Source organism: Vulpes vulpes, chromosome 12 (assembly GCF_048418805.1).
Source record: "Vulpes vulpes isolate BD-2025 chromosome 12, VulVul3, whole genome shotgun sequence".
Classification (NCBI taxonomy): Eukaryota; Metazoa; Chordata; class Mammalia; order Carnivora; family Canidae; genus Vulpes; species Vulpes vulpes.
Window position 1 is genome coordinate 129,581,511 of NC_132791.1, and position 25,873 is coordinate 129,607,383.

At 38.5% G+C, this 25,873-nt stretch overlaps 1 protein-coding gene across 8 annotated transcripts in view; it reads right to left on the minus strand.

The window, feature by feature from the left end:
* DYNC2H1 (dynein cytoplasmic 2 heavy chain 1) overlaps positions 1-25,873 on the minus strand; it is a 339,344-nt gene that overhangs the window by 11,747 nt on the left and 301,724 nt on the right. For all 8 annotated transcript variants that reach the window (XR_011995854.1, XR_011995852.1, XR_011995853.1 and 5 more), the window contains one exon: positions 13,775-13,891. Coding sequence is in view for 4 of the 8 variants with exons in the window: in XM_072729934.1 (XP_072586035.1) it covers positions 13,775-13,891 (117 nt within the window). In the remaining 4 variants the exon portion in view is untranslated. The remainder of the gene's footprint in view (positions 1-13,774; positions 13,892-25,873) is intronic.

Consider the following 25,873-nt stretch of genomic DNA (forward strand, 5'->3'; position numbering starts at 1 on the left):
ATTTTCACCTATCATGAAATACTAATTCTGGTCATTTTCAACTATTTTAAAAATATAAACAGCATTCACAGTTCAGATGGCAATGGGCCTCACCCAGACAGGCAGCAGCTGGTTTGTACTGTTAGGTTGGCTCACAACCAGGCCCAGGATTGGAAAGCAAGCCTGGCTGTGAAGTTAACTACCTACCTACTGACGATGTAGTCTTGATCAAGTGCACAAGTTTTTACGTTTCAAATTTCTTAGTTTAAAATGGAGATGATTCCTTACTTCAACCTTTCTTGGAAGGTCTAAGTAATTTGGGTTTTAAACACTTTACACAGTGCTTGGCATATAATCAACACAAGTAAATGTTAACTGTTATTGTGGACAGTATTGCTGCCATTGTGGGGCCCCTAAAAAATAACTCACTTGACCTGTCAGTTTCTTCATGAGCAAAACAGAGAAAACCTGCTACTCTACAAACCACAGGACTGGTACAAACGCCTTCACCCTGAGCCAGGCATCCATCTGCTTGGAGACAGCAGCCTGTCTCTCAAACAACACGTTGCTTTTGTCACACTCCTGTTCCAAGCTCTTCGAGGCGTCCTACTGACTATGAAGTGGTGTACACACCCTGGTGTGGCTATAGGGCTTGTCCTGCTTGGTCTGCGCCTGCCTTCTTTATTGACTCAAGGACAGTCAATGATACATTTGTTTCAGGAGCATAGCACAGTGAACCCACGGGTCTGTACATCGTGCTGTGCTGAGTCTGCCCCCACATGGCGCTGTCCCAGTGACACTGGTTCTCTTCCCTATGCTGTGCGTCTAATTCCTGTAACTTCTTCACTCCATAGCTGGAGGGCTACCCCTTCCTCTCCCCTGTCCATTCCCTTAACCCCTTGCCCTCTGGTAGCTCTGTTTGCTCTCTGTACTTTTGGGGTATGTTTCTGGTTTCTATTTCTCTCTTTTATTTGTTAGACTCCACATACAAGTGAAATCATATGGCATGTCTTTCTCTGATTTGCTTAAATTAGCATAATACCCTCTAGGTCCACCCATGTTGTTATAAACAGCACAAATTCCATCCTTCTTCATGGCTGAATAATGTACCGTTGTATACAGAGACATCTTCTCTATTTATGCATCTAACACTGGGTTGTGTGGATATCTTGGCTATCGTAAATCATGCTGCAATAAACATAGGGGTGCATGTATATTTGTCAAATTGGTGTTTTCATTTCCTTTGGGTAAATCCTGGTAGTGTGATGACTGGATCACAGGACAGTTCTATTTTTAATTTTTAAGGAAGCTCCATACTATCTTCCATAGTGGATGCATCAACTGACATTCTCACCAGCAGTGCATAAGACTCTCTCCACATCCTCTGTTGTTCCTTGTGTTTTTGATTTTAGCCATTCTGTCAGGTGTGAGGTGGTATTTCACTGTGATTTTGATGTGCATTTCCCTGATGAAACGCAATGGATTTATTTTTTTTTAATTTATTTATTCATGAGACACACAGAGAGAGAGACAGACAAGACAGAGAAGCAGGCTTCATGCAGGGAGCCCCATGTGGGACTTGATTCTGGGTCTTCAGGACCACGCCCTTGGCTGAAGGTGGCGCTAATCCGCTGAGCCACCCAGGCTACCCCAATGGATTTCTGTATATTGATTTTGTATCCTGTGACTTTACTGAATTTGTGTACCAGCTCTAGTTTCAGTAGGGTCCTTCAGGGTTTTCTATATATAATATTTCATAACCTGAAAACAGTGGAAGTGTGACTTCTTCCTTACCAATGTGGATGGCTCTTATTTCTTTTTGTTGTCTGGTTGCTGAGGCTAGGACTTCCAGGACTACGTTGAATAAAAGCAGTGAGAGTGGACATCTCTGTCTTGTTCCTGAGCCAAAGGGAAAAGCTCTCGGTTTTTCACCATTGAGTATGATGTTCACTGTCAGTCTTTGTTATGTGGAGCTATGCTACGTTCCCTCTAAACTTCTTTGTGGAGTATTTTTATCATGAATGGATGTTGTACTTTGTCAAATTCTTTTTCTGCATCTACTGAAATGTTTTTTTTTTTAAATCATTTCTCTTATTGATGTGATGTGTCACATTGATTGATTTGAAAATATCGAACCACCCTTCCATTCCAGGAGTAAATCCCACTTGATTATGGTAAATGATTTTTAAAAATATATTGTTGGATTTGGTTTGCTAATGAGAGAGACTGGCCTATATTTCTCTTTTTATGTGCTATCTCTGTCTGGTTTTGGTATCTGGGTGGTGCCTCAGAGAATGAATTTGGACATTCTTCCTCCTCTATATATTTTTTATTTTTTTTCCTCCTTCTTCTTTAAATGTTTGGTGGAATTCACCTTTGAAGCTGTCTGGTCCTGAACTTTGTTTCAGTTTTGAAAGGTTATATGTTCCTAGGAATTTATCCATTCCTTCTAGGTTGTCCATTTGTTGATGTATAATTTTTCATAATATTTTCTTAAAATCGTTTGCATTTCCATGCTGTTATTTCTCTTCTATCCTTTGTGATTCTGTTAATTTGCATCATCTGTATCTTCCCTCTTTTTATGACTCTGGATAGAAATTCATAAATTTAGTTAATCATTTCTAAGAACCATCTTTTGGTTTCATTGAGCTGCTGTACTTTTTTTTTTTTTAGTTTCTTTATCATTTATTTCTGCTCTAACTTTTATTATTTTCTTCCTTCTGCTGGTTTGAAGTTTTGTTTGTTCTTCTTTCTCTAGCTCCTTTAGGTGCAAGGTAGGTTGTTTGAAATTTTTCTTGTTTCTTCAGGTAGACCTGTATGGGTATGCTTTTCCCTCTTAGAACTGCTTTTCCTGTATTCCAAAGAATTTAGACTATTATGTTTTCTTTTTTTAAAAAAATTACTATTATCTTAATTGCAGTATAGTTAACGTAGTGTTAAATTAGTTTCAGGTGCACAATATACTGTTTTCAATTTCATATGTCACCATCTATCTTTTAATTTCCTCTTTGATTTCTTCCACGACTCACTGTTTAGTGGCATGTTAACTTCCATGTGTGTGTGTTCTAGTTTTTTCTGTGATTGATAGTTTCCTACCTTTGTGTTCTGACAAGTTACCTAAAAAGATTTCACTCTTCTACAATTTATTATGACTTGTTTTGTGGCAGTTTCCTTACAAATTTTCTGCAAGGATTATCTCTCCACTGATGTAAGTGGGGTGTTGAAGTCTCCTTGGTGTTTAATGTCTGCTAATATTTATGTATTTAGGTGCTCTAATGTTGGGTGCCTAAATACAACTGTCCCTCATCCTCATGGACCGACCCCTTTACCATTACATGATGGCCTTCTTAGACTCTTGTCACCATCTGTTTTCAAGTCCATTTTGTACAAGTATTGTTACCTTGGCTTTCCCCCCAGTCTACATAAATGGTATGTGTCTGGAGATCTGAAGTGAGTCTCTCATAGGCCTTATCTTCTTATCTATTCATCGACCTGTGTTTATCGACAAGTATTTAGACCACGTCCACTTTCAGTATCAATTATTGCCATTCTATTCATTGTTCTTGGGTTGTTTTGTAGTTCTTCTCTGTTCTGTGCTTTTCTTCTTGGCTATTTCTTAGTGATTGATGATTTTCTGTATATTATGCTTGGATTTCTTTATCTTTTGTGTATCTTTTATAGGTTTTGGGTTGTGGTGGCATGAGGCTCATATACAGGATCTGAAATATACAGTGGTCCATATCATGTTCATGGTCATTTAAGTTTGAATACACTCTTAAAGAACTGCTTCTTTACTCCCTATTCCATGTTTTAGTCATAATTTTCTTATTTCTAATTATGGTATTTTCTTTTCCAGTTTAACATTTCTTGAAGGGCCAGATTTAAGGTGATGAACTTGTTTTAACTATTGTCTGGGAAACTAACTCAATTTTGAATGACATACTTGCTGGGTAGAGTATTCTTGGTTAGAGGTTTTAACTTCCATCACTTTGAATATATCATGCCATTCTCATTGGGACATCAAAAGTTTTTGCCGAAAAATCAGCTGAGAGCCTTAAGAGGTTTCTCGTGTACGTGGCTGCTCTGTGGTTGCTTTTAAAATTCTTTGATACTACTTTCTGCCATTTTAATGACTATGGATTACAGTGTGGCTCTCCTTGGGGTCATTGTGTCTGGAGCTCTCTGTGCTCCCTGGACGTGGAGGTCTGCTTCCTCCGCATGGCAGGGAAGTCTTCCCTCATTATTTCTCCAGGTAAGTTTTCCACCCCATTCTCTTTCTTCTTCTTCTGGGATCCATATAATGCCAATGTTTGCTGGATGTTGTCCAACATACTCCTTAACCTATCCTCATTTTTAAAAATTCTTTTTTCTTGTTACTGTTCAGCAGGAGGCACCTGGGTGGGGCCTCTGGAGCTGAAGTAGTCCTGGTCCAGGAGGTCTCAGAGTGTTGTAGCTGAGGGAGCCCTAGCAAGCCACCTGGAGTATTCTGGGTTACATACCACACACCTCTGTTCCCTTGGTGCAATGACTAGTGCTGTGGTGAATGCTGAACAGGGGGTATCTCAGTGTCCATTGTGCTGGAGCCACCACCTTGGTGTGACACCTGAGAATTATGTGGGCTAGGCGTGCAGGGCCCACTGTGGGTAGAAGACTGGCCATGGCACTTGGACTCTGTTCCCACATGTGCTATGAAGGCAGATGTGGAAGAGGCAGTGGTGCTCCCCAGCCCTTTCTACCCAGAGTGTGGTGCAGCAGCTCCCCTGTCATTTGGAATGGGAGCTGAATCGGCTCACCACAGTCCCTCAGAGCTACTCCTAGCTGCTGCAGTTCACAGTGTGGTAGTTCCTTTCATTACCGTGTCTCCTCTCTCTTGCTGCTCTCTGTTTAGTCTCTGAAGAACGGGATCTCTGCGCCATTCTCTATGTGATTTGTGTGCAAAGTTGTTGTGCAGAGATGGTCAACCAGACCTCAGGGTCTTCAGGAGGAACTGATTTGGTGTGTCCTGGAGGACATGAGTTCAGGGTCTTCCTATGTCATCATCTTGGACCAGAACCCCATCTTGGCCTACCTTTCTAATTACATCCCCTCCCACATGAACCATACATCCCAGATGTGCCAGACCTGCAGTTCTCAGGATGCCCTAGGGCTCTCAGATCATACCACCTTGCATGTAAGCATGCTGCTTCTTCTCTGTGAAATGCCTTGCCTCTAGCATTCTTCTATTTATCCTGGATCTCTTCTTATTCATACTGTGACTACAAGTTCTGAGAGAAGCTGCCTCCTCCCTGAGGACAACTCTCCTCCATCCAATTACATGTCATACATCTGAGGCCTTCCTTACCTGCCAGACAGTTTGCATGAACCTGTAAATTGTACTTAAAACTCTGAGCTATAGTCATATAATTGTTTGCTCGCCCACTTAACAAAATGTTCTGATGGAAGAAAGTTATTTGTCTGTGTAACTCTAGGAATGTAAGTATTTAATGATGATGGATAGCATTTGGTAAACACAAAAGCACTGTATGAAGTTTTCACTAATGTGAAAACATTAAAAAATATTAGCATCAGGACAAGTGGGACCTACACATCTGAGGCACTATGCTAGGTATGCTTCACATACACAGAAACTTATTCAATACTCAGCCCAGGGCTGTAGACACATCACTGTCTCCAATGTCACATAAGAAAACTGGATTGGAGGGTTTGGAACTTGGCCTAAAGCCCCCAGCTCATCAGCTAGGGAAGCAGGGCTCCAGTATGCTATGTGCTAATGCATTCGGTAGTGTGCCTCCTCTCACACAAGAATGGTCAGAGATGCTAAGTTGATACAGAAGGAAGAGCTCATGGTAAAGGAGAGGATGAGAAGTTGGGGAGGAGGGATAGAGCAGTGAAGACGGCCACAAATCCTTTCATTATGAAGGAAATCCCTTTCATAAAAGTAAAAAAATTCATAATATCTGAGCCATTTCTTTTATTGGCTAAATACTCAAATTAATTTTCTCTCTCTGTACATGAGCTATTTTTTCTAATTAAATTATTTTTAAAGTGTGGTAAATAAAATAGGATAGAAATGATAAAGTAAAATACTATGAAGCAATAAATTCTGAGTCTTGTAATATCATGCTGCTCTGCATACCACCCAGTAACAGACTGGCATTGTCCCTAACACTACATTCCCGATCTGCACTCAGTTTCTGGCCAATTATGTCCGTATTGCTCCAAGCTATCCTTTTCTGCATTTCTAACTACCCAATTATTCTCTGTACTCTGTTTTTTTTTTTGCTGGGGCTTATACATGTCCGACCTTTATCTCCACTGAAGTCATTATATGGATTTTGTTTCGCAGAGAATGAACACTTAATTTGGATCCATTTGAATTAGTCTCTATGATCATATACAACTTTATATGTTATGGTCAAAAACCCTTTGCAAATTCCAACCTTAACTTTTACATATAACTTCTAGTTTTGTTATCATACCTGTTAATAATAGCCAGATGGAAATAAATATTGACTGCTCTCTTTTCTATCTGATAAGTCACTCCAATCCTAGAGACAATAAAGCTAATATGCAGGAAAATGGGATACTTCAGAAATATGGATTGATCTTTCAGGTTAGAGGATCCTCTTTTAGCTCTTGGACCAATGACTGCCAATCATTACTACAGCCTTATTTTGTTGTTTCCTAAAAATATTCTGTTGCTTTTTATTTTTTATAATGAGAATTATCATTATTGGAAAATTCAATGCACCACTTTTTCTTATAGTAAGCAGTATATGAAATAGATCTTAGTCATCACATGTAGAATCAAAACTTTAAAGTTTATATTCATACTTATATTTTGAAATTTTAGTAAGTAGGAGTCACATGGTTCATCTACAACTGTGTCCTGTTTTAAAGGCAAGTATCTCCCAAGTTTCACTATTGAAAGTTCTTCAATAATTGAGGGTTTTAAAGAGGGAAATGTTAATGAACTAAGTCTTTGTCAAGACTCTTTTCTTCCAGTTTTTGGGTAGGTCTGACATGGTGATGGAGGATGACGCTGAATCCCATGATGGACACCAAGTCATCAGCTATTTTCAAAGCATATCCTGAAGGAGGTCTGCAGGCTTATTGAACACAGCAGAGGACCACAAAGAGAACAGAGTGGGAAACCAGGTAACAGAGGGAACATCCTCCAACATGATGAACTACAGTGGGGAGGGACATACTGAGGGCCACACACTGATTCCTCTGCACAGAGACACAGAAAAAGGCCATGGTTTAAAAAGGCAACTGGAGTATAAAGAAACTAGGCCTAGAGTCCTGCCAACCCACGGTTTATGTTCCCCTCCACCTTGAATGCACACCGAAGGCAGGTGCCATAACCAGCCTGCTGCCTCGGCAAGCCCCAGGCCCCCAGCCCATTCCAGCTCTGGACACACTGGGTCACAGGGAAAAAGCAGCAGTTTAAAAGAGCAACTAAAATAGAAAAGATCCAGCTTTAGAATGTCTGTCAAATGGTGAGGAAGCTGCTGGAACTCTCTCTGGGTTGAAGAGGCTGGTGCGTGATGGATTATGTTTTGCCCTCCACCTTGACAGCACAGATGGCAACATAGTCTAGGTACCATTGCCAGCCTGCTACCTCACCAAACCAGCCCCAAGAATCCCCCCTAAAGCTGTCCCAGGCTGACACACACTGGGACACCCCTAGTCAGCACTCATTGTAGCTCCAGCTGTAGCACCATGTTGATGAAGGTGCAGAGCACCCCCACACACTCCAGGCCTGTACCACTTTGGCTCCAGATAACTCGTCATGGCACTCCCTGGAATAGATCACCCAGAATACCCCAGCTTGCTTGCTGTACTGCCAGGTGCCCTCTGTGTGAAGAGAGCTGGGATGGCCCCAGCTTGTGCCCAATTAGCTATGGCCATTCCACCAGGGCAGCCCCTGCACAGAGTGTCCCCAGACTTCTCAGCCATAGTCACCAGGCACATAGTCTACACAGGGGATGACCATACCCAAGACCACTTCAGTGTAAGAGAAATAGCTGTCTGCTAATTCATAGGAATACAGGAAGGATATGCTCCCAATGAAAGAATAAGACAAAATCCTCAAGAACTAAACAGAATGGAGGCAAGCAAAGTAATGATCCTAATGATACTCACTGGACTAGGGAGGAGAGTAGATGAACTCTGTAAGAACTTTAACAAAGAGAAAATTAAAAATATCAGAATTGAAAACAATAACTGAATTGAAAACTATAGAGGGAATCAGTAGCAGATTAGCGGATGCAGAACAATGGGTCAACTACTTAGAAGACAGGGTATCCCAAGTGGAACCGCAAAAAGAAAAAAGACTTTTAAAAAATGAGGACAAATTAAGGGATCTTCTGGACAGCGTGTATTATAGGGGCCTCAGAAAAGAGAGAGAGGGGGGCAGAAAACTTATTTGAATAGTAGCTGAAAACTTCCCTAACCCGGGGAAGGAAACAGACATCCAGGCTCAGGAAGCACAAAAAGCTCCACACACAATGAACCTATGGAGGTCTACACCATGAAACAACAATTAATATGCTGAAGATTAAATATAAAGATAGAATTTTAAAAGCAGCAAGAGAGAAGCAACTAGTTACATACAGGGAAACCGCACAAGGCTGTCAGCTGATTTTTCAATAATCTTTGCAGGCCAGATTAGAGGTACAAGATATATTCTAAGTGATGAAGGGGAAAAACCTAGAACCAAGAATACTCCACTCCACAAGTTTATCATTCAGAATTGAAGGAGAGGGGATCCCTGGGTGGTGCAGTGGTTTAGCGCCTGCCTTTGGCCCAGGGAGCAATCCTGGAGACCAGGGATCAAGTCCCACATCGGGCTCCCTGCATGGAGCCTGCTTCTCCCTCTGCCTGTGTCTCTGCCTCTCTCTCTCTGTCTATCATGAATAAATAAATAAATAAAATCTTTTAAAAAAAGAATTGAAGGAGATATAGAGTTTACCAAAGGAGTTAATCGCTATTAAAAACAGGCTTTAAAAGAAATGTTGAAATGACTTCTTTAAGGGGAAAAGGAAGTGGCTATAATCAGACAAAACCTGAATGAAAGAGATTTTATCAATGACAGCAAACGTATAGCAACGATAATAGAGCAATCACATAAAAAGCTAGTATGAAGGTGAAAAAAAGTAGTAATTATCTTAGAAATTAAGGAACATCAAAAATATACAAAATATGACATCATACACATAAAACGTCAAGGAGCTGAGTAAAAATGAAATTATTTTAGAATATGCTCTAACTTTATGTAACCATCAACACAATACAGACTACTATCCACTTAGGATCCTGTATATGAACCTCATGGTAACTGCAAAATGAAAACATTCAACAGATACACAAAAAATAAAGGGAAAGTCAAATGAACACTCTGGAAAGTCCTTTGTCACAAGGAAATAGAGGATGAAAGAAACAAGAAAGAACTACAAATACAACCAGAAAATGATGATAATAATGTCCTGCCATTTTGTTCAATAATTACTTTATATGGAAATGGTTCAAATGCTCCAATCAAAAGACACAGGGTGAATGAATGGATAGTGAAAGAAGACCCATCTCTATGCTGCCCTGTGGAAGACTCACTCTAGACCCCACGACATATACACACTGAAAATGGAGAGAAAAACACAATCCACGAAAATAAAAGTAGGAAAAACTCCAAGGTATGACATGTATGTCAGACAAAACAGACTTTAAAACAGATCGTAGAAGACAAAGAAGGGTGCTGCACAATGATAGCAAGATCATTCTAACAAAAGCATATAACAATAATGACTATGTGCCCAATACTCAAACACTAAATACAAAGCAAACATGAGCAGATACAACACAATAATAGTTGGGAACATCAGCACACCATTTACATCAATGGAGAGATCATCCAGGCAGAAAACAAATAAAACCATTTCTTTGTATGACATGTAAGACCAGATATATACAGAACATTCCATGCAAAAACAACAGAAAACATTCTTTTCAAGTGGGCATGAAGTTTTCTCTATAAGAGATCAACTATTAGTCAACAAAATAAGTCCACTGACAAGTGAAATCATATCAAGTTTATTTTCTGAATTATACGAAAAAATTTGAAAAAAACACAAACAGGTAGAAGCTAAGTTGCATGCTACTTAGGAGTCAATGAAGAAATCTAAAAGGAATAAAAAAAACCCATGGGAACAAATGAAAATTAAAGTATAGTACAAAAACATCTGCACACAACCAAAGCAGTTCTAAAAAAGGGTAATTAAAGTGATGCAGGCCAAGAGAAACCTCAAACCATCTAACTTTACACCTAAAGGAATGGAAAAAAAAAAAAAACTAAGTTAGTAGAAAGAAGAAAAAATAAAGGTGAGAGTAGAAATATATGAAATAAAGACTAAAAAATTTAGAAAAGATCAATGAAACCAAGAGTTAGTTCTTTAAAAAGATGAACAAGATTGATATATCTTTAGCCAGACTCATCAAGAGAAAAAGAGAGGACCCAAATATATAAAATCAAAGGACTATATAATACTGCTATGAAAAATTATATGCCAACAAATTGGACAATCTAGAAGAAATGGAAAGATTCCCAGAAACATCAAATCTTCTAAGAATGAATCAAGAAGTAGAAAATCTGAACAGACTGTGTACTCATAATGAAATTGAATTAGTAATCCATAAAGCTCCCAACAAATAAAAGTCCAGGGCCTGATAGCTTCTCATGTAAATTCTACCAAACATTTATATAAGATTTAATATCCTCCCTGAACTATCACAAAAAATCAAAGAGGAAGGAAAGCTTTCCAATTCATTCTATGAAACCACCATAACCCTGATACCAAAATCAGACAAAGCCACTACAAAAAAAGAGAACTACAGGCCAATATCCCCAAAGGATATAGATGCAGAAATCCTTAACAAAATGCTAGCAAATGACATTCAGCAAACAATACAGTATAAAGATCATTCACCAATCAAGTGGGATATATTCTGGGGATGTGAGGATGGTTCAATGATCTGCATACACCACATTAACAAAATGAAGGCTAAAAATCATGTGATCATCTCAATAGATGCAGAAAAAGCAAAAAAATTCAACATTCATTCATGAAAAAAACCTCTCAACAGAAGGGGCTTGTTTAGAGGGAATATACCTCAACATAATAAAGACCTTGTAGGACCAACCCACAGCTAATATTAGACTCAATGGTAACAGGGTTTTCCCTCTAAGATTAGGGACAGGGCAAGAAGTCTACTACTGCCACATTTATTCAAAGTAATACTGGAAGTCCTAAACATAACAACCAGACAAGAGAAACAAATGGCATCCAACATGGTAAAGAAGTAAAACTGTCAATGTTGGCAGATGACATGGATGCTACAGGTAGAAAACCCTAAAGACTCTACAAAAAAAAAAAAAAAAACAAAAAACAAAAAACAATAAAATAAATGAATTCAGCAAAGTTGCAAGATACAAAATGAATATACAGAAGTCTGTAGCATTTCTGTGGACTAATAACTAAGTAGCAGAGAAACTTAGGAAACAATTGCACTTATAATTGTACCAAAATGAAAGAAATACCCAGGAAAAACTTACCCAAAAAGGTGAAATATGAGTAATCAAAGCGATAGAGCTCTGATGAAAGAAATTCAAGAGAACACAAACAAATGTAAATATATACCAGATTCATGGATTGGAAAAATATTGTTAAAATGCCCACACAGTAATCTGCAGATGCAATGCAATCCCTATTACCCATAGTATTTTTCATAGAACTAGAACAAACAATCCTAAAATTCGTATGGAGCCATAAAAGACACTAAATAGCCAAAGCAATCTTGAGAAAGAAGAACCAAGTTGAAGGTGTCACAATTCCAGATTTCAAGATATACCACCAAAGCTGTAGTAATCAGAACAGTATGGTACTAACACAAGGAGACAAACAGATCAAGAACAGACAGCCCAGCCTACGCTCGCATGGTCAATTAATTATGAAAGAGGATACAAGAATACACAATTTAAAAATGATTATCTTTTCAACAAATGGTGCTGGGAAAACTACTACCTGCAAAAGAATGAAACTGGACTACTTTCTTACACCATACACAAAAATAAAATGGGTTAAAAACTTAAATGTGAGACCTGATACCATATAACTCCTAGAAGCAAACACAGGCAGTAAGATCTTTGTTATGAGTCTTAGCAACATTTTTCTAGGTATGTCTCCTCAGGCAAGGGAAACAAAGTAAAAAGTGAACTACTGGAACTACACCAAAATAAAAAGATTCTGCACAGCAAATAAAGCTATCAACACAACAAAAAGGCAGCCTACTGAATGAAAGAAGATATTTGCAATGATATATCTGATAAGGGATTCATATCCAAAATATACAAAGAAACTCTACAGCCCAATCCCTGAAAAACAAATAATTTGATTAAAGAATAGGTAGAGGACCTGAGTAGATATTTTTCCAAGAAAACATACAAATGGCAACAGACACATGAAAAGATGCTCAATGTTACTGTCATCAAATAACTGCAAATCAAAGAAGCACAATGAGAGATTACCTCACACCTGTCAGAATGGTTAGTATAAAAAAGATGAGCAATAACAAGTGCGGATGAGGATGTGGAAAAAAGAAACCTTTGTTCACTATTGCTGGGAATAATGCACACTGGTGCAGCCACTGTGGAAAATAGTAATGATGTTACCTAAAAAATTAAAGGTAGAAATATTATAACTTTTCAGCAATTCCACTTCTGCATATTTACTCAAGAACAAAAACACTAACTTGAAAAGACACACACTTCCTGTTTATTGTTGCATTCTTTACAACACCATGACACAGATGCAGCATCACTGTCTACTGACAGCACAGCAGATGGATAGTGCTTCTTGCATACACACACAGCCACAAAAAAGAGTAACACCTTGCCACTTGTGACAATATGGATAAAGTGTAAGGGTGTTATGATAAGTGAAGTCAGGTAGAGAAAGACAAACACCATATGATTTGATCTCTATGTGGAATCTAAGAAACAAAGCAAATGAACCAATTAAACAATATAGAAATAGACCCCTAAATACAGAAAACAATCTGGTGGTTGGTGGAGGGTAGGGGGTGGAGGGATGGGCAAGATGGGTGAAGGGAGTAGTGGGTCCAGCCCTCAGCTATGGAATGAGTCATGGGGATGAATGTGACAGCAAAGGAGATGGAGTCAACAGTGATGTGACAGTGCCCTATAGGGGCAGGTGGCAGCTCTAACCGTGGTGGGCATAGCTCACCTTGTGGCACATCCAAAACTGACCTGACACTGTGTACCAACTATACTCGAATTAGAAAAAAAAAAAAAAAGAAAAAAGAAAGAAAGAAGAAAGAAGAAAGAAAGAAAGAAAGAAAGAAAGAAAGAAAGAAAGAAAGAAAGAAAGAAAAAGAAAAAGACCTGTTTTCTTCATCTACCTATTCCAAGCAGAGGGCCACAGTACAACAGGTGTGTATTAGCCTGTCCACACTGTCTGTCGATTTCTGCATGGCTAATACATAATACTTGGTAACCCATATTACCATTAAAAGCTTTTGCTCTTAGCAGGGTATATATACATTACTTAGAAATTGAAAACTATAATGCTATTCTTTCCATAACAAAGATTTTAAAATGTCCCATACATTTAAACATTATAAAGGACACTATAAATTTGTTCAAATGCAGGTGAGATTAGAAAGTAAACAAAAAATACCTAGGCCGAGACTATTGATCCCGAAGGCAGGGCTGCCTTACCTGGGGAATCCAGCCCACACAGCAAGGGAGAACTGGTGACACGCTTGGAGAATCGTGGTGGTTTTCAGAGAGCCGGCTCCCGTCAAAACTGCAGCCTTCCAGAAGCAAGCCGCCCATCTGTCATGGAAATAAGCAGACCTCTGAAATCTACATTCAAGTCAGGAGTTGAAATGTCAGGAGTTACTATGTCCTATCTCAGGAGGAAAGGCAACACACATTCCATTGTGACAGTGTATGCCAAGCTTTCTGAGAACAAAGATGATGGCATTTAATCCAAGAACAAAAAAGGTGAAGACCTGCACCACTGTTCACGGTGATCTTGCCACAGATAGAATTATCAATTTTAGTGTATACTTTTTTGTCTGTGTCTATTTATTTAGCAGATAGTTTAGGAATACTTAATACGTCATTAGTTACAGCTACAGGCATGTTGGTATCAGATTAGTAGAAGCATAATAGAAAATGCCAAAGAGTTAGTCTTTCTTCAACGGTGAAAAAGCATAATTAAAGAAGAATGTGTGTTCCCTGCTTGGAGTTTTGACATCCTTTTTTAAAGAACAGAACAAAGCTCAGAAAATTGAATGCAAATGATCTGTGACATGCTGTGTAGGGCTGAAAGAATAATAAAAAAGAGTTAATCTCTTTTTCTAGATTGACTTTGGTGTACATTCAGGGAATTATGAAAATAAAAATAGAACTATTTTGATAATATTAATTTCATATTTATTCTGTAAAAGTATTCATTTAGTTTCTAAGTGTTACTCTACCCTGAGTTTATCTAAAGGCAACAAAGGTCAAGTCAGTACTTTGTATTTCGAGCCACAACTATAGTCTCATAATGTGAACTTGTGTAGAATATACAGAACAATCTTTTTTAAAAAAGATTTTTAAAAAATATTTTATTTATGTTTTTGAGAGAGAGCATGAGCAGGGGGAGGGGCAGAGGGAGAAGCACTCAGGGGAGCCCTGAGCAGGAGCTCAATTCTAGGATGCCAGGATCATGACCTGAGCTGAAGGCAGATGCTCAACCAACTGAGCCACCCAGGATTTATTTTAGAGAGAGAGAGTGAACATTTGAGTAGTGGAGAGGGTTGGGCAGGGAAGGGAGAGAATCTCAAGCAGACTCCATGCTGGATGTGGAACTTGGCATGGGGCTTGATCTCACAACCATTTGACATCATGACCTGAGCTGAAACCAAGAGTCAGATGGTTAACTGATTGCCCTGCCCAGGTGGCCCAATACAGAACAATCTTATAAATATTACATTGTACTTTAAGGTTTTATCATGCTCAATAGAAGTGCTATAGAATTGAGATGATGGAAGACTTACTATAATTTAGCTGAGGATGAGTTTTAGGCTGTGGTATAGATGTGAGAAGGTACTAGTAGATATGCCTTGACAAATAATTTTGAATAGCTAATTTTGCAGTAAGGTTGCTGTACCATAGAAAAGATAAGCAGCCTGTTTGTTAGTGAGAGAGCTGGTACAAAAATAGAATTACTGAATACCTAAGTTTAACACTCAATTACAGCACTGACATAATGATATTCAGGCCACTTTGTTGGTAAAGCAAGTTGGCCTTGAAAAGGTGCTAAAATTTAGAGAGTTATCTGCTAATTTCAGTGCTAACCTCTCTAGGTAAGACAGTTCTTTTAGGGCCTCTTCTAGAAATTCCATCAAGTTTCAAGCTTAATTTGTCTGCCTGCAAATTTGTAAATGTAGTTCTTGCTGAGAATGCCACAGCTTTACTATGTACTATGGTCTGTAGTTTTTCACTGTTCTTCATCTTCATTAAATGATAAACAATATTAAGTGCTATTTGTACTTATTTATGAATGCATACTTCATACTTTCTAATAAAAGTTTGTCAGAAGTCTATTTTAGCCATTAATGCTTTATTGTGCAGCACACATATCTCTTGGATGCAAAAAAAAATAATTATTTTTATTTTTTAAAGATTTTATTTATTTGAGAGAGAGAGAGAGAGCACGCAAGCACGGGGGAGGGGCAGAGGGAGAAGCAGACTCCCCACGGAGCAGGGAGCCCGATGCAGGACTCGATCCCAGGACTCCAGGATCATGACCTGAGCTGCAGACAGACATTTAAGCCACTGAGCCACCCAGGTACCCCTCAAAGAAATGAAATGATTATTAATAATTACTGAGATCAGAGCTCACTTGTTTACATTATATTAAAAAAGCCGCATCCCTGAGGCTGCCTTCTCCCAACATCTGCACAAATGCACTGTTTGAGTGAAACCCAGTGTTAAGTGAAAGGGGTCTAAATATACATGTCCTTTTATTATATGACTTTCTTTAATTACTCTTGCTTATAATTATAAATACCTGGCTTTCAATTTAATAGAAGAAACAGAAAATCATTAAACCACAGAGAAAAAATCTGCACCAAATGTTATTTTACACTTGAATCTCTGATTGAAAACAGGCAACTGGAGAAGTAAGAGAAATTAAACACACACACACACACACACACACACACACACACCTGGTTTTGTTCACAGTTTCAAAACCATGTAAGGGTTAGTGCAAACCAGGCTGACCATAATTATGTAAGTTTACTCCAAATACTAACTACCAAATCTACTTGGAAAGGGCTACTCATAAGATCTTACAGAACTCTTAGCTTCTTACTTCAAAAGGGGCTAGCAACAGTTCACTAAAAACAGTAGTAAAGCCATTAGTTTCATATATGATGCTGAGTTTCTTAAATACTTCTGACTTGAACTTAAATTTGTCTTGGATTTCATGGTAAATTTGATATTAAAACCTGAATTTTATTTTGATAAATTATATGGCATTATTTATCATAAACCCCCTTTTAAAAATAAAAATATATCATGCAGAGAAATATTTTTTAAATGTACATGTTCCTACCACTCAGTATTATTAGACTTTAACACACAGCCATGTTTATCCCATATTTCTAAGCACATAAACCACAACAGATGTAGTTGAGGTCCTCTCTATATACTTTGCCTTTCCCACTCTTCTGCCCTCACCAGACCACATCATTATCTGGAATTTACCTTTATATAATTGCTAAATACGTAGGTACCCACAAGCAATAAATAGTGGTTTTTCATGTTCCCACAAACTGTAGAAAAAGGGTAACACACTTGATACATCATTTTCAACCCTATCTTTTCCTTCGTCATTGGTCCAGGAACATCCAGCCTGATCTTTCATCTTGAACAGCTGCAAAATGTTTGTTGTATTAACATACGACAAATTATTTATGCTTTTGCTGATGAACATCTAAGTCATGTCTGATGGCTTACTATCATACCACTCCAATAAACATTATGGTACACATGTCTTCAAACACATCACCACAAATTTTTCCACAGACTGATCACAATTTTACTTAACACCATCAAACTATTCCCCCAAATCACACTAATCATCTGTGGCTTATTGTCCCATATGGGATTTACGTTATGCCACATGCTGGCTAATACTTGGTCTGCTGACACTTAAAAATTATGCCATTATAGTATCTATAGTATTAAATTTTGAATTTCATTTCATTTCCTGATTACTAGTGAAAAGTATTTTATGCTTATTAGCTATTTCTGCTTGCCCTTCATAGAAGTTGCCTGCTAAAATCCTTGGCCTACTTTCTCTTTTCCCTACTGAGATTTTTTTTTTTTTTTTCAAGAAACTGATTTGTGGAGAGAGCTTGGCAAGATGAAGTTGGAGCTCATCTCCTCCCTGGAGGCACCAAACCACAACTACAGAAAATGTTACTCTCTGAAAATGAGAAGACAACTAGCAGAAATGCTCTTCTGCAGTTTAAGACACGAAGGAAAAGTCACATGGAGCAGGGCAGGAGGGGCAGAAATGCAGTCAGGGGCCAAACTCCTGGTGCAGTAACCACAGGTGGGCAGATATCACGTGGGTGCAGAGGTCCTCCGTGACAGTGAGACCAAGCCCCACATCAGGCACCACCCCCTAGGAATCTGTATTGGAAATATGAGACCTTAAAACTCCTGACTTTGAAAATCAGTGGGGCTTAACTCTGGGAGAAGCAGAGGGGGACAGGGAAGAAAGACTCCCATCTAAAGCGCCAGCACACAATATCACATGAGAGCCAGCACAGAGGCAGCAGCATGAGAGGTGTGTGGCATATAGGGCAGGCAAATTTGCTGACTAATTTTAGAGCATGTGTTGCAGGAGCATGAATCGGTAGACTTTCTCCAGAGACAGAAATTCTTGTGGCGGCCATTTTTCTCGCTCTCCATTGGCCCAATACTAGTAGAAGCCAGTTGGCCCAATACTAGTAGAAGCCAGTTGGCCCAATACTAGTAGAAGCCAGTTCTGATACTCTCTTCTACCTTGGTAGCTGTGCTTGCCTCACCCTGGAATTGCCCTGCAGACCAGTTCTGGCAGTGACTAGTCCAAAGTTGCTGCCACCTTGCCAGCCCCAGGTGGGTGGTCTCAATTGGGACTGGCAGCCCCCAAAGTAACTATTGCCCTGATACACCTGGTGCTCACCCTGGCCAGGACCAGAGCCATTTGAAAGTGACTTCTGCCATATGTAGGATACGGTGGGAGGGAGGAGGGACCCAGCCCCCACCAGCAGCATGGCTGCAACAACTGCAGACAAATCTCTCAGCCAGCTGCACCAGTGTTCACCATACCCACAGCATGCTTGCAACAGTTGCTGGCAGGCCTCTCAAACAGCCATTCTACAGGCAAGTCCTGCTGACCATGCCATGCATTGAATAGTCATAGTCAGACATTGCAGCCAGAAGCACTGGGGGCCAGGCCTATCCATCAGCACATCACAAAGTCATGACAGGAAGGCACTTGTAGCCCACACAGTGGACACCACTGGAGAGACTGATTCTGGTGACAAGGAGGATTGCACTTCTGAGCCACATAGGATGCCTTCTACATAAGGCCTCTAACATCAAGACTGGGATGGACACATAGCTGAACTACATAATACAAAGAAACAAAAACGGAGAGTCAGATAAAATGAGGAGATAAATATGTTCCAAAAGAAAGAATAACAAAACCCCAGAAAAAGCACTACATGAAACACAGATAAACACTTTACCTGATAAAGAGTTCAAAGTAAAAGTGATAAAGTTACTCACTGGACTTGAGAGAAGAGTAGAAGAATTCAGTGAAAACTTGAAAGAGATTGAAAACATAAAAAAAGATTTAAAAAAAAGAAAATGTAAAAAAAAAATCAGAACTGAAGAATACAACAATGAAGTGAAAAATACACTAATAGGAATCAACAACAGATCAGAGGATGCAGAATGGATAAGCAACCTGGAAGACAGGGTAGTAGAAACCATCCAAGCTAAACAGCAAAAAGAAAAAAATCTAAAAAAAAAGAGAGTAAGTTAAGAGATCTCTGGGACAACATCAAGCACACTAACATTTCACAATATAGGGTTCCAGAAGAAGAGAAAGAGAAAGGGGAAATTTGAAGAAATAATAGTTGAAAAGTTTCCTAGTATGCAGAACAAAAAACACAGATTCATGGAGCTCAGAGAGCCCCAAATAAGATGAGCCCAGGAAGGTCTACACTAAGACACACTATAATTTACATGTCAGAATTTAACTACCAGACAACTTTAAATGCAGGAAGGGAAAGGCAAGTAGTTACATATAAGGGAAATCTTGTAAGGCTATCAGATTATTTTTCAGCAGAAACTTTGTAGGCCAGTAAGTAGTAGCATGATATATTCAAAATGCTGGGGTGGGGGGTATAAAACAGCAACAACCACCTTCAACCAAGAATACATGACAAAATTATCTTTCAGAATTGAAGGATAGTTCACAGACACATGAAGTTACAGGAGTTAACCACCACAAAGCCCTTGCAAGAGATATTAGAGGCAGGTGCCTGGTAGCTCAGTTCCTTAAGTGGCCAACTCTTGACTTCAGCTCAGGTCTTAATCTTGGGGTCGTTTGATTGAGCTCATTGTGCTCTGTACTCAGAGGGGAGTCTGCTTGAGGATTCTCTCTCTCCCTCTTCCTCTGCTCCTCCCCACCTGGGCTCCCTTTCTCTCTCAAATAAATAAGTAAATCTTTTTAAAAAACAAACAAGAAATGTTAAAGGAACTTGTTTAAAAGAAAGAAAAAGGCCAAGACTAGAAGAAAATGTTAAAGGAGCAATTTCACTGGTAAAATCAAACATACTGTTAAGAAAGTAGATCAATCACTTATAAAGCTAGTATGAAGGTTGAAAAACAAAAGAAGTAAAATCAATCATATCTACAAAAATAAGTGCAGGGATACACAAAATAAAAAATATTACGCCATATATAAAAAACAAAGATGAGGAGCAAAAGTGTAGTGCTTTGAGAATGTGTTTGAATTTAACTGACCATCAACTTAATACAGACTGCCATAAACATGTCGTATAAGAACTTCATGGCAACCACAAACTAAAAATGTTTAACAGATACACAAGGAGTAAAGAGAAAATTAAGTCAAGCATAGCACTACAGAAAATCATGAAAAGAAAGTAAGAGAAGAAGAAAGAACTAGAAAACAATTAACAAAATGATAGTAAGTAGGCACCTATAAATAACTAGATGTAAGCAGACTAAATACTCTAATCTAAAGGCATTGGGTGACTGGATGGATAAACAGCCTCTTCCCCAACCAAGACCCATCTACATGGTGCCTACAAGAGACTAATTTCAGACATAAAGACACATACACTGAACATGAAGGTATGGAAAAAGATATTTCATACAAATGAAGATGGAAAAAAAAAAACCCAGGGCAGAATAACTTATACCAGATCTTATTTTTTTTTTAAAAACATTTACTTATTTTAGAGAGAGAAAGAGAGAGAGCATGAGTGGGAAGGGCAGAGAGACAGTGGGGGGGGGGGGGGGAGATTCTCAAGCAGGGTCCATACTTAGTGTGGAATCCAAGGCAGGACTTACTCTCACAACCCTGAGATCATGACCTGAGCTGAAACCAAAAGTCAAATGCTTAACTGATTGTATCATCCAGGTGCCCTGGGACAAAACAGGCTTTAAAAAAGACTGTAAGAAGAAAAGAGGGGTATTACATAATGATAAAAGGATCAATCCAACAAGAGGACATAACTGTAAATATCAACGCACCTAACATAGGAGCACCTCGATATATAAAACAAATGACAACAGGCATAAAAAAATTGACAGTAATACAATAATAGTAGGGTTTTTGGCACCTCACTTACATTTATGGAAGGATCATATGCACACAGAAAAATTAGTAAAACAGTGGCTTTGAACCACATATTCAACCAGATGGACTTAACAGATATATATGAACATTACATCCAAAAACAGAACACATATTCTTTTCCAGTGCACATGGAACATTCTCCAAGACAGATCACATATTCGACCACAAAACAAGCCCACAATAAGTGTTAGAAGACTGAATCATATCAAGTATCCTCTCTGATCAAAATGGTATGAAACTAGAAACCAATTACAAGAAAGCACACACACATGGAGGCTACACAATGTGCTACTAAACCAACAATGAGTCAACGAACAAATAAAAGAGCAAACTGAAAAACTACCTTCAGACCAATGAAAATGGAAACAAATAGTTCAAAATCTTTAGGATGCAGCAAAAGCAGTCCTAATAGTCAAATTTATAAAAATAACAGGCCTCCCTCAAGAAACAAGAAAAATCACAAATAAACCATTCAAATCTACAATTACACATTCTTCTCAAGTGCACATGGAACTTTCTCCAGAATAGATCACATACTGGGTCACAAATCAGGTCTGAACTGATACCAAAAGATTGGGATCATCCCCTGTGTATTCTCAGACCATGACTTGAAATTAGAAATCACAAGAAGTTTAAAAGGATTTCAAACATGTGGAGGTTAAGGACCATACTGCTAAAAAGATGAAAGGGTCAACCAGGAAATGAAGGAAGAATTAAAAAGATTCATGGAAACTAATGAGAATGAAGATACAACCATTCAAAATCTTTGGGATAGAGCAAAAGCAGTCCTGAGGGGGAAATACATCACAATACAAGCCTCCATCCAAAAACTGGAAAGAACTCAAATACAAAAGCTAACCTTGCACCTAAAGGGGCTAGAGAAAAAACAGCAAATAGATCCTACACCCAGCAGAAGAAGAGAGTTAATAAAGATTCGAGCAGAACTCAATGATATAGAGACAAGAAGAACTCTGGAACAGATTAACAAAACCAGGAGTTGGTTCTTTGAAAGAATTAATAAGATAGATAAACCATTAGCCAGCCTTATTAAAACGAAGAGAGAAAAGACTCAAATTAATAAAATCATGAATGAGAAAGGAGAGATCACCACTAATACCAAGGAAATACAAACGATCTTAAAAACTTATTATGAACAGCTATACGCCAATAAATTAGGCAATCTAGAAGAAATGGACGCATTCCTGGAAAGCCACAAACTACCAAAACTGGAACAGGAAGAAATAGAAAACCTGAACAGGCCAATAACCAGGGAGGAAATTGAAGCAGTCATCAAAAACCTCCCAAAACACAAAAGTGCAGGGCCAGATGGCTTCCCTGGGGAATTTTATCAAACGTTTAAAGAAGAAACCATACCTATTCTACTAAAACTGTTTGGAAAGATAGAAAGAGATGGAGTACTTCCAAATTCGTTCTATGAGGCCAGCATCACCTTAATTCCAAAACCAAAGACCCCACCAAAAAGGAGAATTATAGACCAATATCCCTGATGAACATGGATGCAAAAATTCTCAACAAGATACTAGCCAATAGGATCCAACAATACATTAAGAAAATTATTCACCATGACCAAGTGGGATTTATCCCCGGGACACAACACTCGTAAAACAATCAATGTGATTCATCATATCAGCAAGAGAAAAACCAATAATCATATGATCCTCTCATTAGATGCAGAGAAAGCATTTGACAAAATACAGCATCCATTCCTGATCAAAACTCTTCAGAGTGTAGGGATAGAGGGAACATCTAAAATCCATCTACGAAAAGCCCACAGCAAATATCATTCTCAATGGGGAAGCACTGGGAGCCTTTCCCCTAAGATCAGGAACAAGACAGGGATGTCCACTCTCACCACTGCTATTCAACATAGTACTGGAAGTCCTCGCCTCAGCAATCAGACAACAAAAAGACATTAAAGGCATTCAAATTGGCAAAGAAGAAGTCAAACTCTCCCTCTTCGCCGATAACAATAAATCTTCTGAAAGAAAATATAGGCTGTAAACTCTTGGACATTAGCTTTATTAGCAACATTTTTCTTGACCTGTCAACTCAGACTATGGAAACACAAGCAAAAAATATACTATTGGGACCACATCAAACTAAAACAGTTTTCCACAGTGAAGGAAACCATTAACAAAATGAAAAGGTAACCTGCTGAATGGGAGAACATATTTGCAAATGATATTTTCAATATGGGGTTAATATACAAAGTATTTAAAGAACTTACAGAGTTCAACACCAAACACACACACATGAAACAAAGAACCTGATTAAAGAACCTGGGCAGAGGACCTGAACAGACATTTCTTCATTCATTCATCATTCATCAACAAGGAAATGCAGTCAAAACCACAATGAGCTATCACTTTATCCAAATCAGAATGGATGGTGATTAAATGCCAAGAAATACTAAGTGTTGGAGAGGATGTAGAGAAAAGGGAATCCTCCTCCTGCACTGTTGGTGGGAATGTTACTGTGGAAAACAATAACAAGATTCCTCAAAATATTAGATATAGAAATACCATTAATCCAATTACTCCTGTTGTTGTTGTTGTTATTATTATTATTATTATTCACTACTGGGTATTATTATTATTATTCACTACTGGGTATTTACCCCAAGAAAACAAAAATACTGATTCAAAGAGAGACTGCACCCCTATGTTTACTGCAGCATTATTACATTAGACAAGATGTGGGAACTGTCAGTGTCCATCATTAGGTGCATGAATAAAGATATGGTCTATAAACACATTAGAGTATTATCCAGCCATTAGATAGAAGGAAGTCTTGCTAGTCATGACAACACGGCTGACCTAGAGATTATTAGGTTAAGCATGATAAATCAGACAGAAAAAGGGAAACACCAGAGGAATATACTTATAGGTAGAATCTAAAAAACAAAAGAAATGAACAAAGAAAACCACAAACAGACTCATCAATACAGAGAACAGACTGGTGGTTGTCAGAAGGGAGGGACATGGGAGGATAAGCAAAATAAGTGAAGGGATGAAGAGGTACAAACTTCTAGTTATAAAATAAAGGAGTCATGGAGATGGAGAAAGTACATGATAGACTATACAGTAAGACTGTAATAACTCCATGGTAACACTTATTATGATGCTCATCACAATTTTCTATCGTATATAATTGTCAAAGCACTATGTTGTCTATTGGAAACTAATATACTGTATGTCAACTATCTTCTATTAAAAATGAAAAAAAGTTAAAATAAGAATGTCCTAAATCTTGAGAACTTTCAACATTCAGACTAATATTACTATTCTCCTTCTAGATTTGTTTGAAATATTTAATAAAAAATATTAAAAATAATTGAGAAAATCTTGAACACTAGAGGGATTTTAAAATTTTCTCTGGGAAACTACCTTTTCTTTCCAGAGCTACTATCCAGTAGGCTAACCACCCCACCACATGTGGCTACTGAGCACTTGAAATGTTTCTAGCCGGAAATGAGATTGCTGTAAAAATACAGATTATTTGCTGGATTTCAAGGGCTCTGTACAAAGAAAAAGATCAGTTGTCCAAAGGGACAATGTGTACCATTCATAATTTAAATATATTTATTACATGTTAAGGAAATATTTTATAAATATTCATGTTTAAATAAAATATTAAAATTATTTCATCTACCTCTTTTAATGTAACTAATAGGAAATATGTAGTTAAAAGAAAGAAGATACAAAGTTACATGTATGGATGGGGCGCCGGGGTGGGTCAGTCGGTGGAGGTCTGCCTTCAGCTCAGGTCATGATCTCAGGGTCCTGGGATTGAGTCCTGTGTCGGGCTCTCTGCTCAGCAGGAAGTCTTCTTCTCCCTCTGTCCCTCTCCCTGCTCCTGCTTGCAGGCTAGCATGCGCGCTCTCTCTCTCTCTCTCTCTCTCTCTCTCTCTCTCTCAAATAAATGTTATTTTAAAAAATAAGTTACATGTATGGCTTGATACAGTTAAGGAAAGGAAAGGATAGTTATAGTGCAGATAGAACTGTCAACAGGTTTCTTACAAGTTTTTGAAAGCTGGGGAAGAACAGAACAGTCAATGGAACTTAGTACAGAATCCCAGCACGCTGATTTTTTTCACTATACTCAATTAAAGCCATAAAGTTTCACAGAACAGAGACTCGCAAAACAGGAAATTTCAGCCAGTTCTCAACCTGCTGTATTTGATCAGCGTGAGAAAATATCATTAAGTTGGCAAAGCAAATTAAACAGTACAGTCAACTGAGAATTAAAAATCCTTTAAACTGGTGGAAATACAGGAAGACATTCAAAGCTGTTACTATGAGAATATGGAACTAATTCAAAACCCCTGGTTGGTTCAGTCACTTAAATTCTCAAGAAACCCCCCCCCCTTTTTTTTTTTAAAGATTTTGTTTATTCATGAGACACACACACACACACACACACACACACACACAGAGAGAGAGGCAGAGAGAGAAGCAGGCTCCATGCAGGGACCCCAATGCAGGACTCAATCCTGGGACTCCAGGCTCATGCCCTGGGCGGAAGGCAGATGCCCAATAACTGAGCCACCCAGGTGTCCCAAGAAAAAACATTTTTGTTGAACTGGTTTTGTCAGGTGAGTTAGTGATCCACAGGGTGAGGCCTGTGCACCTGGCACTCAGGGTCCCATTTGTGAACAATCCCCCATTGGAGGGTAACATGACCACAGGAAGATAGTGACATCAAGTGCTCAGTTTTACAAGTGAAAACTATCTTAAATACATGTCTTAATCTGAAGGATTTAAGGAGTTTTGGGGGTTTTTTGGCAGATTTTCCACTGCAGGGCCAGTAAACCACAGCCCGTAGCTCTCCCTCACTTGTTCCCTCAGGGG